This window comes from Ammodytes marinus (genome assembly GCF_949987685.1).
Source record: "Ammodytes marinus genome assembly, chromosome: 3".
Lineage (NCBI taxonomy): Eukaryota > Metazoa > Chordata > Actinopteri > Uranoscopiformes > Ammodytidae > Ammodytes > Ammodytes marinus.
The window spans coordinates 10,902,399-10,923,013 of NC_137232.1; the positions used below are offsets into that span (position 1 = coordinate 10,902,399).

Genomic DNA, 20,615 nt, shown 5'->3' on the forward strand with positions numbered 1-20,615 from the left:
AACCTTTTTTCCTTTTCAACTCTTGGATAGCGATAACCTGACCACAGCAGATCAATTCAGGAAATAGATTGACCAATTACAAATTCCCATCAAGCCGTGATGAGTCATTTTTGAGTCTGCTGCCGCCTTTAATTCCAGCTGAACACTTCTTCAGCCCATTTCACACACCAGTCCTTTCGGGAGCTGCATATACTGTATGTGTGATTGATTGAAATCAACTCTCACGTTTTGGGTGTTTGGGGGTCATTTTTCTCAGAGCTTTTGTTTGGGATTATACAGTCAATTGGCCTTCTCTGCTAATGGTAAAACGATGACGAATTTCCCCGTTAATTGCTGGTTAAACTTGTCCTCGGCCTAGCGGTTGCTAAGTGCCCGGGGAAGGGACAGGAAGCAAGCATTAGGACTGCGGCTGTCTGCAGCATCCATCTGTAACATCCAGTGGGTTAGAGCGAGAGAGAGAGAGAGAGAGAGGCAGGATGACTCATAGGTCACATGTGTGTGAGTGAATGAGAAAATGTGTGTGTGTGTGTGTGTGTGTGTGTGTGTGTGTGTGTGTGTGTGTGTGTGTGCGTGTGCATGTGCGTGTGTGTGTGTGGTACCTGTGTGTGCCCGAGAAATCACATCTCTGCCTTGTGCACATTATGCATAGTTGTACCTCGGTGTTAATTTGTGTCTGAGGCAGAGCAAAGAGAAAGCATTTATTTCCCTCCACTCTGTGAATCATTCACTGACTGCAGTTTTACAGCAGTGCCTTTATATGATCTTCAAAGTGATATTTCTATTTGATGGAACATTTAGTTTTTTCCAACAAGTGTACTTTCGGTGTGAGTCCATCGCCGTTTCCTTTCATCCACAGTCTCAGTGCAAGCAATTTATACACAGGGTGAGTGAGCGAGCTTCATCGTAATGCTCTTGGGATGTTTCAAAAAGGACATCTATCTATTTGGAGGTGATCTTTTATGGAACAGACTATGCTAATACTAACCACCCCCATTACTCTGAATTACTGCTGGACCTCTATATTTAACAGAAGTTCAAATATAAAGCTTCAGACAGGAGCAAAGATCAGAATACACAATTGATTCTGGTGCTACACTTAGCAATACCTAGCAAAGAGCGGCTACAATGGACTCTGTGTTCCCAATATTCACAAGACACATTCTGTTCAATGTGGAAAGTCTACAACCAATATTGGCGAATGTGAAGAAAGTTGTCCTAACAGTTCTAGTCACTTCTATGTGGTATTTAATGGCCCACAAAAGTTGTGTTTTAGTCTTTTTTAAGGGAACAAGGTCAGATAAACCTAAAGTTAACAACCAGTTGGTTTGCATAGTGGAGCTTTAAGCAACATAAGAGCCAGGTGTATTCCACAGGGGTTGGTGGAGACCAAAAACAGCGCTAAAGAAAAACAGGTCACCAAGATAATCATTCCAAATGAATGAATGGTTGCATTCCAAAACCCATACGTCTTTGCTATTTAGTACGGTGGAAATGCAGTGTTGAATGCAGTATGCCGAAAAGTACCTGGATGTCCAACTACATCAGGTCGAACATTTTACGTGCCAACCAGCATGCATTTTTTTAGCGGTTCTGACCCACAATCCAGTGTGCAACCAGCAATGAAACCAGCAATGCGACCAAGAAGCAATAGAGTCAAGTTCAAGGCGCGATGTTATTAGCAGGTATATAACTATAAGTATGTCCCAATTATATGCATATTGCATGGAAACTTCATACTCTTTATCGAAAGCTGCCGTATGTAGTATAGTGAAAATAAAGAGTAACCGATTTGGAAGGTATAGTCTTGATCCGTATGTATTGGAAAAGAGTTAAATGGTGATAATATGGCAATGTCATGGGATCAACACAGTCAGGCAAACCCATGAATTTTGTACCAATGTTGTGAAAATCTGTATTGTAGTTGTTGAGATTTTTCCGTTTTGACCAAGATGGTGGACCAACCCAAAATCAACCAGCCACCCGTAGAGCCACACTGCTACCCTTGTAAAACAAAGTGATGAAATGAATGCAGTGTGTGAATGCTCCACAGAGATAAGGAAGAATGAGTCAATCCCTGAGTTCTGGTATAGGCCATATGTCACAAAGGGTTGGGTGCCCTTGTCAGTTGAGCTGTGACGTATTTGCTGCTCGACAGAGCACGCACAACTTGCACACGCAGCTGCAAATCTGGGAGAGCTGCAAGGATTTAACCACTCGAGAATGTATTTCAATACGACAGGTCGATTCCGGATCTCCAAATCAATTACATGTAAATAAAAGATGGCCACAATGGACAAATGAATGATTGTTTTTTAAACGTATTTGAAATAGATGTATACACAATTTTACAAAGTATGGCGCCCCTTCTTGACATTTTTTGAGAAACAAACTACAACAATATCAGAGTAACCCCCTTCCCCTCTTTAAACAATTCATTTATTCTATTATATATGCTTTTTGTTTCTTGACGTTTTAAGGTGTGTTTCAGTTTCTGCCATTTTCAACCTTTTTGTATTATAATTTAGACTGTGATTTAAACCATCTCTTGTAGTCATTTCTTAATATACAGTAGGCTTGTTTGTAATAAGGTTGGAGGATGGGATATGGGGCGAATGTTCTAGTAAAAAGGGGGAAAATATGTATATTCCATTGTACAGTAATTGTTTTTGCCATTTCTGTCACACATCTTTGAAAGAAAGAAATAGATGCATAATACTAAGACAATACCGCATGCTGTTCCTGTTATAGCCTTTATATAGCCTGGATGACTAGCTTTTTTCTCCACTATTGATGATATTTCGAGCAGTCAGTAAATCAATTAGCTAACAAACCATGCCTGGCAGACTTACAAATTATTGTTTTTTTCCTCGGCTGGCAGAATCGGTGGTACTATACTCCCTTGTTTAGAAGGCTGCAGGGCCCCCAACGGTTGAAATCCTCTGTTGATGTCTCTCTCTATTAGCTGTTTTATCTTTACAATTTGTATCTCCCTCAATGCGAAAACAGAAGGACTGCAAGACGACACAGTACACTGTGCACACAACACGCGTGTGTGGACAATTTTGGTGGACACACTTCATTTTGCGGAGAGTGTCAGGAAGACAAGCGGATTATGTGAGGTGTGTTGACATACAGAGGTTGATTGTGAATTCAATTAGGTCCCTTGGCACACCGGAGAATGAGAAAGCCACAGTACATTTTGTCGTGTCATGTCATGTTGATGCCCACGCAAAAGACTTGAACTACTGAGGGAGAAAAATGACTGCAACTACACTGAGTCACTGGAGGAGGAGGAGAGAGAGAGAAGAGAATGTGAGGGGAAAAGTGCAAGAGGAGCGTGTGTGTGTGTGTGTGTGTGTGTGTGTTTGCCTGTTAATTTGAAAATATCACGCCCTGTGTTTATGGTAACACAGTCATATTATACTATTTTAAAACTCTTTATTAAAAAGCTATACACACACACACACACACACACACACACACACATACACACACACACACACACACACACCTGCTGATCTCATGTATCATCTCCAGCAGGCTGCCGGTCTGTCACTCTGCTCCAACAATGAATTCTACTTTGCTCAGGTGCACAGCATGGTATCCATGGAGACCAACCATGGTGTTTCTTTGGATGAATTCCCTCCCAAAGATCAGCTAATACCATATCACCAGGAGACTACAGTCCGATACAAGCACTGAGTAAGTGCATTGAACAAATCAATGATTGGATGTGCCAAAATTTCCTTCAATTAAACAACGACAAAACTGAAGTAATTGTCTTTGGTGCCAAAGATGAACAATTAAAAGTCAGCGCACAGCTTACATCTGTTATGCTAGAAACCACACACCAAGCCAGAAATCTTGGTGTTGTCATAGACTCCGACTTGAATTTCAAGAAACACATTAAATCAATTAATAAGTCAGCATACTACCACCTTAAAAACATATCAAGAATTAAAGGACTTATGTCTCAGCAAGATTTAGAAAAACTTGTCCATGCATTTATCTTTAGTAGACTTGACTACTGTAACAGTGTCCTTGCAGGCCTTCCAAAAAAATCAATCAGACAGCTTCAGCTAATTCAGAACGCTGCTGCTCGAGTACTCACTAGAACCAAAAAAGTGGATCACATTACCCCAGTTCTGAGGTCTTTACACTGGCTTCCTGTCACTCAAAGAATTTATTTCAAAATACTGATGTTGGTTTATAAAGCACTAAATGGTTTAGCGCCAAAATACATTACTGATCTGCTGATACGTTATGAACCGTCCAGAGCCCTTAGGTCGTCTGGGACAGGTTTACTTACAGTCCCAAGAGTTAGGACTAAACGAGGAGAAGCAGCTTTTAGTTTTTATGCACCAAATATCTGGAACAAACTCCCAGAAAACTTGAGGTCTGCTGCAACCCTCAGTTCTTTTAAATCGAGTCTGAAGACTTTTCTGTTTCCATTTTAACCTGTACTTTTTATTTTATTTAAATGTTTTACTTGTTTACTTTTCATTCGCTTTTAAATGTCTTCTAATGTGTTTTATGTATTTTAATCTTGCCCCTGTAAAGCACTTTGAGTGGCCTTGTGTTTGAATTGTGCTATATGAATAAACTTGCCTTGCCTTGCCTAATATATAATATCATGAGATTGTCTGAGAGACTCATGGCAGGCACAGGACAAACACACACACACAAACAAACAAACACACACACACACACACACACACACACACACACACACACACACACACACACACACACACACACACACACACACACACACACACACACGCACATGCTAAAACACTAACCTGACACTGAGCACTAGACGTCTTCACACTCTGAAGGCAGTTGTGTCAAGATGTTTAAATGGGGAAAAAGAATACTAAAATGTCTTGTTTTTCAGCAAGTTTCAATAGATTAGGATCTGAAATGGAATTGTGAGGCTCAGTCCTCGTCGCAGCAGGCTTGAGTTGGAATCTGGCCCAGGTTGTTCCCTGCATGTTATTCCCCATTTATTCTCTGTCTCTCCAAAAATGTCAAAATAAAGTGCAAGAAATGCCCCAAAACAATTCATCTTAAAAACAATAAATGGAATTGTGTGTCATTTCAAACAGAACAGAGTGAAGTTTGAAAATATACAGAAAATGAGCGTTTTCAGGATCACTTTAGAACAAATTTGTATTTTCATACATCCGACAGACATGGAGCAACATTAGCATTCATCAGAAGTCTTTTATCTACCTGACAAAAGTCAGTCTAAAGTTCCCCTCATAGCTCTTAGTCTAGCTGGCTCTTTAGCTGCTAAGTGCTCCACTATGTAAACCAACTAGTCTCTAATTATGCCTGACTTTTGTTCCATTATGAACAGGTAGTGTGCAGTTGGTTTTAAGAGCTTCTTTCACAGAAAAATAGCTGCTTTCTGCAGCTAAGAAATTGATTAATAATATATAGAGTAGCCTGACAAACAACCCACACACAATGAGGTAAGTATTATTAAGAAAGTCAGAATAAAACAATACAAATCATATGTAACTTCTAGATAAAAATTGGTATGATAAAATAAAAGTGGAATTTTAAACTTAGCTGTTACTGTTAAAGTGCAAAATTAAATTCAAGACATGCATTGCCACTTAGAAAACTAGTCTCCTTTCCCTATTTATTGGGTTGTCAGGAATAAAGAGATGAGCGTGGTCAGAGTGACCTGAGACACAATGTAACATAAAGGCAAGGTGATAATGATCCACCACGAGATGTCTTGACACTTGAAGCAATGCAGTCATGTAACAGTTATTGTGTAGCTGAATAGCCTTGACACTCGGCTTACGTCAGACGCCTTTTTCTGTAAATGTCAGATGACAGAAAGAGAGATATCCAGGCCAGTTGTGATAAAAGACCCTTCATAGAAGGTTGGTAGCTAGCTAGAGTGTGTGTGTGTGTGTGTGTCTGTGTCTGTGTGTGTGTCTGTGTGTGTGTCTGTGTGTATGTGTATGCGTGATAGAAATGGCTTAAGAATTTCAGGGTGTTTATAAAGGCGTATGAGGTGTAACTAGACAGTTCCGAACTCCTTTGAGGTGCAGTCACTGCTGCAATCCATTTGTTACCTGCCCACTCAAAGTGTTAAAAGAATGGTCAATCCAACATGTTTTATAGACCAAATACCTATCCAAGGTAGACTTCAAAGGTAGTTTAGTATCACCCAAATATTTTATTAATTTTTTCTCCCTCATTTAGAACAATTTTAATATGCTGCTAAAGTAAAACACATACAGTAAAAACACTCTTAGACATATCTTCCAAGACAATATGTACGTGTGGGAGGAGATTGGAGTGGGAGGATGGTTCAATAAGACATCAGACTTTCCTATTATGGTATTAAATATTGTTTGTTTCTTTTTTTCCCCAGGCCAACTCAAACCGAACCATTCACGGCAGGCCGACCGGAACATCCTGTGTTTTCCAGAATGGTAGCCTACTAAATCAAAGTATATACTTTGCTTCACCATTGTCATGTTACAATTATTGATCTTACATAGTCCCATATAAATACATTACCTCATCACGGTGTGTCCTGCCATCTCTCGCCCTCTTTCGCTCGTTTCCTGAACAAATGCATGCACTGCCGGCATGTGCTTGGGCGCTGGTCTCTTAAGAGCACTACTGCCTATGTCAAAAGGTGTGGCTACAATCAACAAAAGCTCAAAGTTCCTAATAGCCACTTTAACCCTAACCCTAACCCTAACCCATTAACCCTAACCAATCCTTCCCAGAATCCTAACCAAGTCATTTCCGTGCCTAAACCTAAACTAAACCTTAGCCGTGGTGTTGAAACATCTCCTCCTCACAGTCCACATTGTCTCCACTTTAAACATGTCCGATGTTTCTTTCCCTAAACTATTCAGCAGCAGTGCCATAGCCTATCAGAAAATGCTCAATTGTGCCATTTTTGAAGCAAATCACCTGTCTTGTTGTTGTAGATTGGAGGAGTCACTGCTCTTCCTCTCTGACTTTCTTTGTTCTTTGAATGAATCTTTACGTCTGGAGCCAGTAAGATGTGCGTGTTCCCATGCACTGTGACATCCGCCCCCTTATGATTATTGCTTTGTTTTGTCCCTTTGTCTATAAATACCCTGAGTGGATGAGTCATAATGAGGCACTACTTACACATTGTAAGACTGCATCTGCTGCTCTCTTTGCCTTGCAGCAGAGAGGCTATACCTCAACAGATAAGTAGGCAATGTTTGATTAAAGAAATTCAAAGAAAGGGGCATCAACAAGAACAACATACTTCAATAGACTCCATCTCTGATCTCTCTTGCCCTCTTTGCGCTCCTTTTTTCGGACAGAGAGTTGTCGTCCAGGTGATTTGCACAGACACCACAGAGGATAAAGTGCAGGGGTGCCTGATCAATGTCCTGTCCACATGGATGAAGGCAGCCATTTGCAGAATTTGGCCGGGGGCGTGGAGAAATACGAGGTAGTAGCAGCCTACGCAAACCGCTGCCCAAAGTATATTTGATTAGGAATATACTGACATTTATTGCATTATATTTAATCAATATATTATATTTATCATGTTTTTTCACAACATTGTAATACAGCAGTAGCTTCCTAGATGAAAACACCTCTGAAAAAGTTCACAAGAAGAAAGATGGGAAGAGGAGTAATTGGGGTATTGTGAATCGACATACAAACAACTCTGTTCCTTTGTTGTCTCATATAAGTTGATGTATTTTCAGTTCGATTCAATCTTAGCAGACATTATTTCTGTGCGTGTGTGTGTGTGTGTGTGTGTGTGTGTGTGTGTGTGTGTGTGTGTGTGTGTGTGTGTGTGTGTGTGTGTGTGTGTGTGTGTGTGTGCAGCAGCAGTTCAATAAAATAACTCTTTCTTGTTAATGGTTTGTGTCTTTTGGATTCATACACTCTTTCCTTCTTCCCTCACTCACTCTTTCACCGTTCTGACTATCTCTATCACTCTCTACTTTGTGTCTGTCTGTCTGTCTGTCTGTCTGTCTGTCTGTCTGTCTGTCTGTCTGTCCCTCCCACACCTCGGCACAGCCCTCGTTCATTAGTATAAATAACTACTCACTGGACCCACCGGGACTGTTATGCAGTTAGTCCCCAGGCAGCCTGTTACAACATCATCCGCTGATTAGTGCTAGTTATTACTGAGAGAACCTTGGTCAATTAAAAGTACCAACTGCTTCTGTAACTGTTGTGCATGTGACAAATATATAAGTTGATGTGCTCCGGGCCATTACTATCGCTAACATATTGGAGTAATCTGAGTTTTTTAAGCCCAATGTGTTTGTTGATTTACTTGAATTCCCACAATACCTCCAGCGGTTAGTAGCAAGCCAGACCTGTGTCATGCATAACTTTCTCTTCTTTTCTTCCTGATGTTGTTTTGTTTCTTTTGTCTTTTCTAACCGCCTATACTGATTGGGTGTCAGTGTAAAACTGTATTTTAGCTAGTTGTGAATTAACTGTGTAAAATTGTTTCATGTAGCTGTATATTGATGTATTGTATTATGACTTGCCTTAGGACTACGGATGCGAATTAGCATTTATGCTAACTCCGGCATATTTACATTGATGCTCTGCTGACATGTTGATTAATATGCACTGTCCTAATCAAATAAAAAAACTAAACTAAAAGAACAATTTTGCCGGAAAATCTAAAGCAACTACTGCAGTTCAGGCCGAAAAAACATTATATGCATCCTACTGTACTTTTAACAAAATTCAAGTCAATATTATTTATTTGGTCCACTATTAGACATAGCAGTCTGTCTCAGGGAGCTTAGTCTCACTTAAAAGGCACAGAAAGTTCCCTATGAAAACCGATGATGTATTAACCAGATGATAATTTGAACACCTCTTCAAAGTGTAATAAAGCTCTAATCATAATCTGATTGGCAGTGGTATAACATTTTGGACAAATACAATGATAATTACCGACTGATGAAATCGTAATCGTGCACTACTCGCGATGTTGCCACATTAAAAGAGCTTTATAGATTCTCCACCCACGCTGATTGAAAGTTGATATCATAATTACTCATATGGCAGGTAATACACAATTAGTTTCCTTGAGCTCCTGACTTAAATAGAGGCGAGGTGGGTGGCATTTAGTCCCTCCGTGGGGGGAAAACATTACCCGCTTGTATCAACTATCAGCACCTCTGGTAGACCTACATGGTGTGCAGCAAATACTAAATTTGACTCTCACTCTTTACTGACCACAGTATCCACACAATAAAGACAGCTCAGTCACACACAGTGGAGACTATAAAGAAGGGATGAGCTGATGTCTAGCTTCAGATCTCTTGTTTATCAGTGACAGTAACAGGGTGCATCACTCCCGCCGTCGTCATGGTAACAAGCCCATAGGGGACTAGGGGTCTACGAGTGCATGATTAACTAGCGTGGCTCAATTTGCCATTCGTTACAGAGGTGTGTTTAAGCAGTAGAAAGCCACCACGTATAGTATTTGTGTCCACTAAAGACAGGGACTGTGATGTGCCGGCTAGTTTTGATGTTTTAGATCCAGAGGGAAATAAATGGAGATTTTTGCTTTTTCTGCACTTTGACAGTGAACTAGGATCGTGCTCATTAGCCGTGATGCGGGGCCGAACTGGCAGCAAAGCAACAACACCTCCCACTGACTTAATGAAGCTTCACAAACAGCACCACACTAAATGCCCTCGCCAAAGTATTTTCAGATCTGAGTAGGACCTGCTACGACTGTCGCCATGGGAAAAGTGTGACTATGTCGACACACCCGCTATGTTTCACAGTAGTCATGCTCTTTGATTAAAGGGGACAGCTAATGCAGTGGGTGAAGGGATATTTTAAGGGAGGGTTGTTTTGGAACAAAAGCTTGATGGAAAATACTCCAGCACTTTTATTTATATGACATAACATTTTCCAACATTGTACTGTACATCACAAACACGTATTGTAACATTCCAGGAAATACATATTATATGATTCAGTTTCTTATAGAGAGTTTGATTATATCATTGAGAACACTATCATGTTGTGACACTACAGCCAGTGGCCGGCTAGATTAGCTTAGCATAAAGACTGGAAACAAGGTGGATCAGCTAGCCTGGCTCTTCCAACACTTTTTTTAATGGATACAACACAGAAGATACAACGTGTTATTAACACACCTTAACCTTGGCTAGAAGACTAACTTTCTTTCTTCTGTATGCTAAGCTATGCTAACACTCGGTTGGCGCCATTTTGTATCCATCCAATAAATTATCGGATGGATAAAAAGTGGTATATATCTTAAATTATGTGGTATAGGCCTACATCTTAAATTATGAAACAAAAAAGTGAAATGGTGAACTTTTCCACGAATTTGTCCCCATAGCAGAAGCAGCCTAATGCTTTAATTTGTTCACCAGCTAGTTGCTGTTTGATGCTAGTGATGGTCCAGTAGACATGGACAATAGTCATACTGTTGGTTTTTATCTGTGCTTTTTTTCACTGAAAACTGCTGGCTGCTGATGCTGGAAACCAGGTTGGTGAGAGTGCTGACACACACAAAATAGGACTGAAAACCCCTAAAAACTTGAGCTGAAGGGAACTGCAGAGTCAGGGACTATTTTCTCACATAACAAACTGTCATTTAAGCAAAAAATTAAAAAAAATTGTAGAGCAGCTTTAATAATTAATTTGGGCAAAAGTGTCCTAATGTACAGCTAGTGTAGTTTGGATGTTCTTTTCAAGAAAAATAAAACGTATTCATCTGATCAAATGTTTGGTGTTAATTGTTGCTGACTGGATGTTGTAGAATTTTCAATCAAAAGCCAAACATCAGAGGCAGCAGGTGGAGCATAGTGTTCTAAATCTGCAGTATCTGATTGATCTTTCATTGTACCACCTGCGGCTCAAATTACAATCTAAAACAAGAATGCAAATGTGCCACATGTCGCTCTCTGAAGTCATTGACATAACCAATTGTCTCTTTCATTTATTCAGTATTTTTAGATGCTCTCCTCTTTCTTGTCTTGCAGCAGAGATCCCTCCGGACCATGGCACCGCGGATGCAAATGAGCCTTTGGCTTATGTCTCCATAGTAACGCTCATTAGCTAAAAGGTTGACCGTTGACGGCTGTTTGTGTACAGCAAAGCCAGGCTATCCACTCTCTGAAAGCAACACATTTCATTTTAGCACCGGCACACATCGAAAGCCATTTGTTTCTCCTTTGTTTGTGTCAACGGTGGTGAGTGAGTGCACTTTTGGATAAGGGACTTTTGAAGAAAACTTGCAGAATATATATCCTAAGAGGTCTGTACTGCAGGCTCAATGGGAAAAGGTGAAGGTCCTGTTTTTTAGCTAAAATCTTCTTACTTGTCACTGTCTCGACAGACATTGGCTCCTGCAGTGCTTGCGTTTGTCTGAGAGAGTTCTCATGATCTACCCGGGAGAATGGCATGTTAAATAGACTATAATGAGTCGCAATCTAAGATTAGAATCCATTGGTTTCCAAGATGAAGTTGAAAACCTCGGAGTTGAAAGGAGAACTCCAGAGAAAGTTGCGGTTATTACAATGAGCGTCATCGGCAGGGCCCCGTATCTATGACTACACTGCGGCACTCTTGCTTCAAAATGCCACACTTTGCAAAGTGTGCTTCAGTATGCACAGCAAATAGGATTAGGCTCCGACATTGTGAAATGTCCAGCAGCAGAAGGAGACTAATGGAACTCAGATGAGGAGTGTCAGCTCATCTGGGTGATAAAGCAAGGTGAGTCCAGAAATACCAAAGACCATGTTTGATCATGAAAAGTTATAAGATTTCCGAATATAGCACACCAAGCGAGGGATTCAAATGATTTTGGAAACCTTACACATGAATCCAATGCATATCTTATCTGCAGCCAAACACATTTACAGAAGTGCGTCATCGGGCTGTTACAGTCATATTGAGTCTGTAATTTGGGCAAGTGAAGTGTTCTTCTAACATAGATTTTCCGATCGTTCCTCGCCAGTCACTGTCCGCTCTGCTAAAAGCCTGAGTGACGCAGACCTGCTTTTATGTCACATTTTCATTTGCACAATCCCTGTGACCCAAAAAAAAAGGTCTGGTCATTTATCACAGCCGGTGCAGGCCTGCATCAACTTCATACTAGTTAAATCTGAAGGACAATTGGGTTCAAATATGTTATATTGTTTTTGCTCTTGGTTGATATTCATACAGGTTGATTTAATTCTTTTTTTGCAGGAGCTGGACATATTTTTAACCAATGCTCAATATTAATTTCATTAATAAGCCTTAAACACATATTTCGTTCCAACTTATTGATTACACTAAGATTTCCCCACGACCTTTGCCACTAGTGCTAGTGCAACAAGTTGTAAACACAACAGTAGCATTGCATGGCTTCTGTAAGTCTTTAAGTTCTGTTCTGGTTTCCGGCAACTCCTGAAAAGAATATTGCTCCTTAGCTGCTAAATGCTCCTGTCTTTCACTTACTTTTTGATTATTTTTCTGCCTTTAATTGGCTAGTCGCTTACTTCGTCTGGAATGGAATGAAGGTTGCTGAAAAAGAAGCTGAAAAAACTGAGTTGAGGGGATACACTGGAGATGTGTATTCCTCCCTTTGAGTGGCACCTTTTATATAATGGGTCATATTAGTAAAATACAAATATTGAATTAATCTTCAAAGGTCACCCGTTATGCAAAATGCATAAAGTAGGACAAAAAAACAGCTCTCTCTGGCTTAGCACTACCTCCACCTGCGATAGGCAAACTCACAGATATCCTTGCATTTAACTGGCAGTTAGATTCAATCAGGCAGTTAGGTTCAGGGCCAATCAGAGCCGACTGGGCTTTTTGGGAGGCGGGGCTTAAAGAGACAGGCTCTAAAACGAAGTGTTTCAGACAGAGGCAGATACGAGGAGATTGCGCAATGGCAATGTGAGTAACTTTTTTTGGACACTGCACCATGAAAACAGTTTTCTAGTAGAAACCCAGATTGCAATTTTGAACCTGAAAATGAACATAGTGTGTGACCTTTAAAGTTCCATTGTTTCTTTGTTGGCCACTTGGGGGCAGAACAGCTTTTTTGATCAAGTCTCAGAAAAATAAGTTTTAATGAAGTGACAGACGGGAGGGAGAGTGGGAGTAAGAATTGAAACAGGGAGAGAGATGGTGAGGTTCGTACTCGTGACTAATTTCCACTCCCATTAATAGTGTGTGTGTGTGTGTGGTGTGTGTGTGTGTGTGTGTGTGTGTGTGTGTGTGTGTGTGTGTGTGTGTGTGTGTGTGTGTTGGTGTGTGTGTGTGTGTGTGTGAGAGGCCTGAGGCAGGACACAGGCCCCACCATCGACTCCCACAGGACACTAATGACAAACATCCTGCTTCATGCTTGCAGGAGACGCTCCATGCATAGCATCTGCTTCATATTCTCACCCGGCTTACCCTTATACTCGTTCTTCTCCTTCTGAAAGAAAGTGAAAAGAAACTCCCTCGCTTTCTCTGCCACTCTTTCTCTTTCTCTGTCACACACACAAAGAGGACAAGGCAGCTCGTACGTATTCAGACACAGCAGTGAAACTTCCTTGTTGTTGATAATAATAAATGAAGGTTTCACTGCGCGGTCGCGTGCGTCGGTCCTACATGAATTATTCAGCGTGGTGTTTATGTTGCGTATGGAAACAAGATTTCAAATGCTTCAACAAGTCTGGATGTGTGTCAAGCTGTCCTGATGATAAGACGACAGAGAGGGACACAGTCTCATCTCTTTCTTGGCACGGCAATACTGCACGCCTAATATTGGTAGCTTGCGGTTTTTGGTTATTTGGTATCTAAAAAGCCAAGCATTTAAAATTCTTCCACTCACGGGTCTCCTTAAAAGTATTAACCCCCCACCCCCCCCCCCCACCCACCCCACCCCCTCAATCACAGTAAATTCAATGTTGCTTTTTTATTTTATTTACACCACTCAACAGAAAAGGATAATTTCGTCAAAGTGAAAACAGATGGGTAGATCTCTGACAAAACCTCCACAGGGAAAATAAGGGGCACTCCAAAGCAACTCTGCAAAAAGCTGATGGAAAAGCACAAATCATTGGATGGCTGCAAGATCATTTCTAAGTCACTGAGTACGGCAAAGTCAACCATGAAGAAATGGGAAGATTATGGCACTGTTGTTCTTTGATGTAATGCTGCTAGACAACAACACATAAACACTTAGTTCAGAGGCACCGCATACTAATATGTTAGGAGGCCAGTTCCTCCTAAACTCATCTTCATCACCTATTATGCAAAATGCACAAGTATGAAAAAAAACAACCCTCTCTTTTTCTCCACTTCCAGCATTCGGAAAACCTGTGTAAAAAAAAACAGTCGGATTCCCCTCATCTTATGACGTCATTAGGGGAGAAGCCACGGCCCCTCCATTACCAACCTATCAGAAAACAGAGCATTTCAGACAGAGGCTGAAAATAGAAGATTCAGCAATGGCACTGTGAGAAATATAAAAAAAAAAATAACACTGCACCATAAAAACAGTTTCTAGAAGAAACCCATTTTACAATTTTGAACCTGAAAATGAGCATAATATTTGATCTTTACATATGTGGAACATGGATTGTACCTAAAGACTACATCTTTTAGAGTAAAACACATTTTTGAGAAAAGGTAGACAAACCCCTGCCAGCTCCTGTGCCTAATAATGCTCAGAATCCTTTTAATTCACAAAGACTTAATGAACAATGGCGCTCGACTAAAAAAGTCTGAATGAAAAAGATCAAAATCCATTCACATTCACATTCACATTCACACACACACACACACACACACACACACACACACACACACACACACACACACACACACACACACACACACACACACACACACACACACACACACACACACACACACACACACACACAAGGCAATTACACTGTCAATACATGTACGTCATAAAATCTACAGTATGTGTGCATTCCCTCAGGCTATTATTGTTGCTTGGTGTGGTGAGCTGTCATTGTTGTGAGTTGTGGGACCAGGAGCCTGCAGAACTGCTGATAGCATTGTGTGTGTGTGTGTGTGTGTGTGTGTGTGTGTGTGTGTGTGTGTGTGTGTGTGTGTGTGACGCGTGTGAGTGTGTCTGTGTGTGTGTGTGTGTCTGTGTGTGTGTGTGTGTACGTGTGTGTCTGTGTGTGTGTGTGTTTGTGTGTGTGACAGAAAGAGGGAGGGTTAGTGACACAGCAGAGAGAAAACACAAAAAAAGGAACAGAAAACCCAAAAATAAATCTTTACCTGATTTGATTTCATTGGAGGAGACAAAAGCTATGTTGACTGTTTACTGTATCAAACATGTGATAATCAAGTCCACATCAACAGAATAATAATACCCATACATGAAAAGATCTGTCTTTTTTTCTGGCTCCTCAATTGCCTCCACAAGTTTGAGCATTCTAAACAATGGAACATGACATAAAGGATCATTGGGACACATTGCGCTGTGTGTCTGTGAGCATCAAATACTCATATGCAGGTTTAACTGGGGACATGATCCATAAAAGGAGTGATGTAGTGGTACTAATTCACTTATTATCTGCCCTATTCTCCATCATTCTAATTATCTAATGAAGGCTCCCCCTAAAAATATCATGTTGGTAATAATAGTCACTGTATTACTCGCTTCATCCCACTTTCATTTTTTTTCTTTTTTTAAAGCAACCACAATCAGAATGCACTACACCAGCTCCCTCCACTGGTGACACTTGGTACAGTACAGAAAAGAAGAGAGAAGACACTTATTAGGCCCATATCCATTCAAAAGCGTTTATTTGATCTGCAACACTACATAGAACCGTTCATTAAATTAAGCCTTGTGTGAAGTGAGAAATACAAACGATATGTGTTACAGTGCATTGCTTTCATCAAGTAAACCTAAATCACTGATCGATCAGGAAGCCACAACACACAGACACAAAGACAGTTTTTGAGTTTTTTAAGACAATCTTTCAAGTGGGTTCCAGGAACATTTCGATACTCCACGCCTTGTTGTTGGCAAGAGCTCAAGTCAAGTCCAGTCCAAACGGCCCAAAGGCCTCTCAGTCTCTCTCCCTCATTCCCCCTGCAGGGTGAGTCATCAGCACGAAAACCAGTGGGATGGTTCTCCGTATATATATATATATATGGCGTCAGGAGGGGGCTCCACCAAACCAAGCACAGTCATTAGCTATAAAATGAAATAATATAGCATAACACAATGGGTACTTAATAGCCCAGTTTCATTTTATTCTTTTTTAAAGGTTCCAGCATATAGCTTTGTGATTTACAGTGTGTTTGCTTCTTTCTTACATCTCCTATTTAATGTGTGTTGACCTGGGTGTTAAACTAGGCCAACTGCCCTTGCAGAGATACACAGCGTCATCCCAACAAATACAGTAAGACACAACTAGCAATGTAAGTCATATCCAAAGTTATTTAACTCTTTCCATTATTATCTTGTTTCCAATATTATTGGTATCATGCAAAGATGTTTGAAAGCAGTTCACACACATCACACTATTTGCCCCCTCTAAACTGACTAAGGTCCAATACATATCACACTGGCCACATAGTTTGTCCTTGTCCAGCTTTGTGGATATGGTATCACAGATGATGCTGGTTTGGGGAGTTGTTGTTGCAAACTTCTGCTGGCTGGACTGCGCTTTGAGCCTCTGTGATGTGGAGACGCATGAGCAGCAGGTGATGTTTCTCTTCTTTGTGGCTGTGCATGGTGACGCACAGTTTGTCTGGGCGGAGGTCGGCCTGGATCTTCTCCTCCGGTTCCTCCGCCGTGCCGCTGTCCGACTCCTCCTCCTCTATGGTGAAGCGCGTGTCCGCGGAGGAGCACTGGGAGCTGATGCTGCTCTTCTCCGTGCACAGCGCGCACGCCAGCGGAGACGTCGGCAGCGCGCCCTCCTCGTGCTCGTGACCATAGGGGTTGCCGTGGTTACCGGGCACCGACAACTGCTGCACCGAACGCAGCTCCGAGGCGGCGGCGAGAAAGGGGAAGCTGGGTTTCTTGGGCAGCGCGCCCCATTCCCTCTGCTCCTCCTCGTGCACCAAGCGCGTGAAGATGTTGATCCTCCGCTTCTCTCTCCTCTTGGAGCGGAAGTAGCCAAACATTATACCGCCGAGGAAGACTCCGTAGAAAGACATGACTATTAATATGTACAAGTACGCGTCCCCGCCGCTTTTGTTCGCCTGGGAGTCCGCGGTGCTCTGTGTGAGTAGGGAGAGCCGTTTGGGTGATGCTGTGGAGTTTTCCAAGGTCTCCATTCTTTGGCAGTTCCGTCTGCGTGGAGGTCTAAGAAAGCGCGCTGAAAAAGACACAGGAGAACATCTATAAATGTCAGGATTTTTTTTAACTTTTACGCACTCTTTACGCACAAGGATAAGTTCCCAATGAGTGGAGCTTTTTTTGTACAAAGTGGTTACAAAGTGATACAAAACTATGGAAAAAATTTGTAAAGTAATTATACACCCACAAATATGAGGTTATGTACAATAAATAGTTTTCAACCCTCTTGGGTAGGGCAAAGTAAAACTTTCTATGCCTTAACCCCAAGGCATGGTCATGAAATACAAAAAGCAATGCAAAAAAAGTAGTATTTAAAGTATATTCATAAATGGTATCGGACTAAATACAAACTATTTCCCTTTTTTAAGACATAAATATAATTTCAATTTTGAACTTTAAAGTTTGCTTTTCTGTACATCACGTGGTGTTTAGAAAAAGTTACAAAAACTCTATACAAAGCTCGTTTTAAACCACACAAAAAAACTTACAAATTATAATGTTATAGTCAGAAATTGTCCACTCACCTAACTGAACGGCTTAAGTCTCATGTGAACCTTCAGCACTTGTTTGGTGCAGCTCCTCTGGAGTTTGGCTGCACTCTTAAATGGATGAAGGTATTTATACAGAGACCCTGGAGTGTCATCATCATAGGCCACGTGATGGGGTCTGACTGTATGATGAGGCCTGTGCCTATGGAAGCCCTGAAGGGACGTTATGTTATATTAAAAAAGGTAAAAAAGAAAACTATGAGTATTCTATTATTCACGCCCCAGGGCCTTCTAATAGTCTAAATGCCCATGAGTATATTAAACTTAGTGACATTCTGAATAATCAAGACGTCACTTCTAAGGTCTAACAGAGAGGGACCCTGAGGGAATGTGGTGGAAAAATACATTTCATGAGGAACTACAAATTAATGTTTAGAAACTGGTGATAAAAAGTGAATTCATTTTCACTCTTTCTCAGAGTCTATGAGAATGCATGGCCGTATCTGCTAAGACCCACACTCAGTCTCCTTGTTTTCAATCAAGCCTCAGAGCTATCCTGGGGGGATAAACAATAAACAGAACAACCCCTTCTCATCTCATTTCAATGCTCCTGCAAATAAAGCTATGAATAAAATCAGGCAAAACATTCAGGAATGGCATGGTGGAGATGACAGATTATTCTTCCAATAAACTCAACACTGCACATACCAGTGTATGCCTGATAGAGAAAGAGAGAGACAGGCGTAGACACAGAAATCCACGAGGGAATATTATACATTTTTCAGATGATTTACATTACAGTCTGAAGGGACATTTTCTCTATCTCCAGTGAAATTCCAGAGGTAGATGAAATATTTAGGTCCTTCACTTTGGTAACAGCAACAATACAAGAATGTAAAAATGTTAAATTGAAAGTTCAACTCATGCATACCAAAGTTCCACTTAAGTAAAAGTACAGAAGTACATGTGACACATTGGATCATTTAACCTGTTTGGATCTCAAACAGTTAAATGACACCATCTGAAAAGTTAAGAGGGAAAATCATTTTGGGTGTAACAGCTAACGACCCATAGACATCTGAAACATGACAAGCTGCGTGTTGTAAGTATGACACTACCAAAAAGGGTGGGAGCCATCGGTTTAGGCATGTTGCATGCTTAACATCAATAGCCATTAACACTGCATTGTAGTGTACAGCCATATCATATCAATTCTTAATCTAAACTAGAAATACTCCTAAAAAGCTACAACATGGTACAAGGTCACATCCACCTGACACTGGTTGCGTTCCGAATCGCATACTCTTTCTTTTTTCTATTGTACATACTACATCCGACGATAAAAATAATCTAGTTAGGATGCAGTAGGCATACTATTGGGACATACTTTACTCTCTTATTTCATCATAACATTGCGCCTTGATCTTGCCTCTTGCTTTTATATCCGTCGCATCCCCGTTTGTTTTCATATGGAGGCTTCGTCGATGTTACGTCACTTCACGTGCGCATTGGATTGTGGGTCAGAATCGCCCAAATAGGATGCACTTTTCAACACTAACAATCTTGGCCGCATGAAGTAGGACATCCGGGTACTTCTAACCATCCTAAATCTGGCCATAAGAATCGGGACATCCTAAATCTTTTTTCTACATACTATATAGTAGAAAGTATGCGATTCGGAATGCAACCAATATGTGAAGTCTCAGTAACCTTTGACCTCCAAATTCCATTCAGTTCATCTTTGAATCAGATTCAACACTTGTTCAAACTTTGAGGAAATCCCTCAAAGTGTTCTTTGAGATATTGGTCAGAATACGCAGTGACCCTTGACCTCCAAAATGTAATCAGTTTATCCTCTAATCAATGTGTGAGTCTGTGCCAGATTTGAAGAAGATCCCTGAGCATTTATGAAATACAGTATTGTGTTCATAAGGAGCAAGGTCACACTGACCTTAGACCTCCAAGATCTATTCAGTTCATCCTTGATTTGGAGTGGACATTTCTGCAAACTTTGAAGAGAATCCCTCAAAGCGTTCTTGAGATGCTGTGCTCACACGAACAGCCCAGACGGGCGGACAGACGTGCCTACGGATAGACAACCCTTATAGCTATCGCTGGTGTGGAGGCATAAAAATAACTAACTTTCAAGTAAATGTATAGGGGTAAAAAAAAGGTGCAATATCTACCCTTGACATGTAGAATGGAGGAGGTGTGCTATAGCATACAGTGGAAATCCTCCAGTAAAGTCAGTGTTTTTAGTCGTTCAAAGATGTTCTTATTAAGAAGCAGAAGCTGAAATATAGACCGAAGCTCGTTAGGTCTTACTAAAACGTATCAAATTCACAGGCCGTGGACATTTCTTTTGTTAGTTTGTTGCTGTTTACGTTAGCACTTGATTGAACAGTTTTACAGATTTGCACAATGGCTGTTTTGGTCGTTCTATGGGTTAGGGTGGCTCTCTTTGACAAGATGTGATCTCCAACTGACTGATTGAATTTGATCCTCCTCCCTTTTTTTCACCAGACACACAGCCAAGGAGTGGCTCTGTCAACACGGGGAATTTACGCCTCAGTACGTAATAAATGATGCACACTTTAGTGCTCCAATCACCCGCGACCATTATTGAATCTGTGAAGGCGGATGACAACGTTTATTTGTGTCTGCACCGCTGAGACAAAAGCAACCGTCTGTCGTGCGCTCATATAGGCATCGATTTCACACCCAATTACGCTGACATGCCTTAACGTAAAAATAATTATAGTGATTCATTTTTTCCAATTGAATTCATTAGACTCTGTGATTGCGACAGA

General features: G+C 40.9%; 1 protein-coding gene across 1 annotated transcript; it reads right to left on the reverse strand.

Moving 5' to 3' along the window:
* Nucleotides 1–15,864: 15,864 nt before the first annotated feature.
* Nucleotides 15,865–17,900, reverse strand: kcne4 (potassium voltage-gated channel, Isk-related family, member 4). Its single transcript, XM_080053984.1, has 2 exons — nt 17,842–17,900; nt 15,865–17,336 (listed from the first exon to the last, which is right to left on the reverse strand). The coding sequence occupies exon 2, from the start codon at nt 17,293–17,295 to the stop codon at nt 16,624–16,626; it is 672 nt and encodes a 223-aa protein (XP_079910110.1). The 5' UTR covers nt 17,296–17,336; nt 17,842–17,900; the 3' UTR covers nt 15,865–16,623.
* Nucleotides 17,901–20,615: the final 2,715 nt, after the last annotated feature.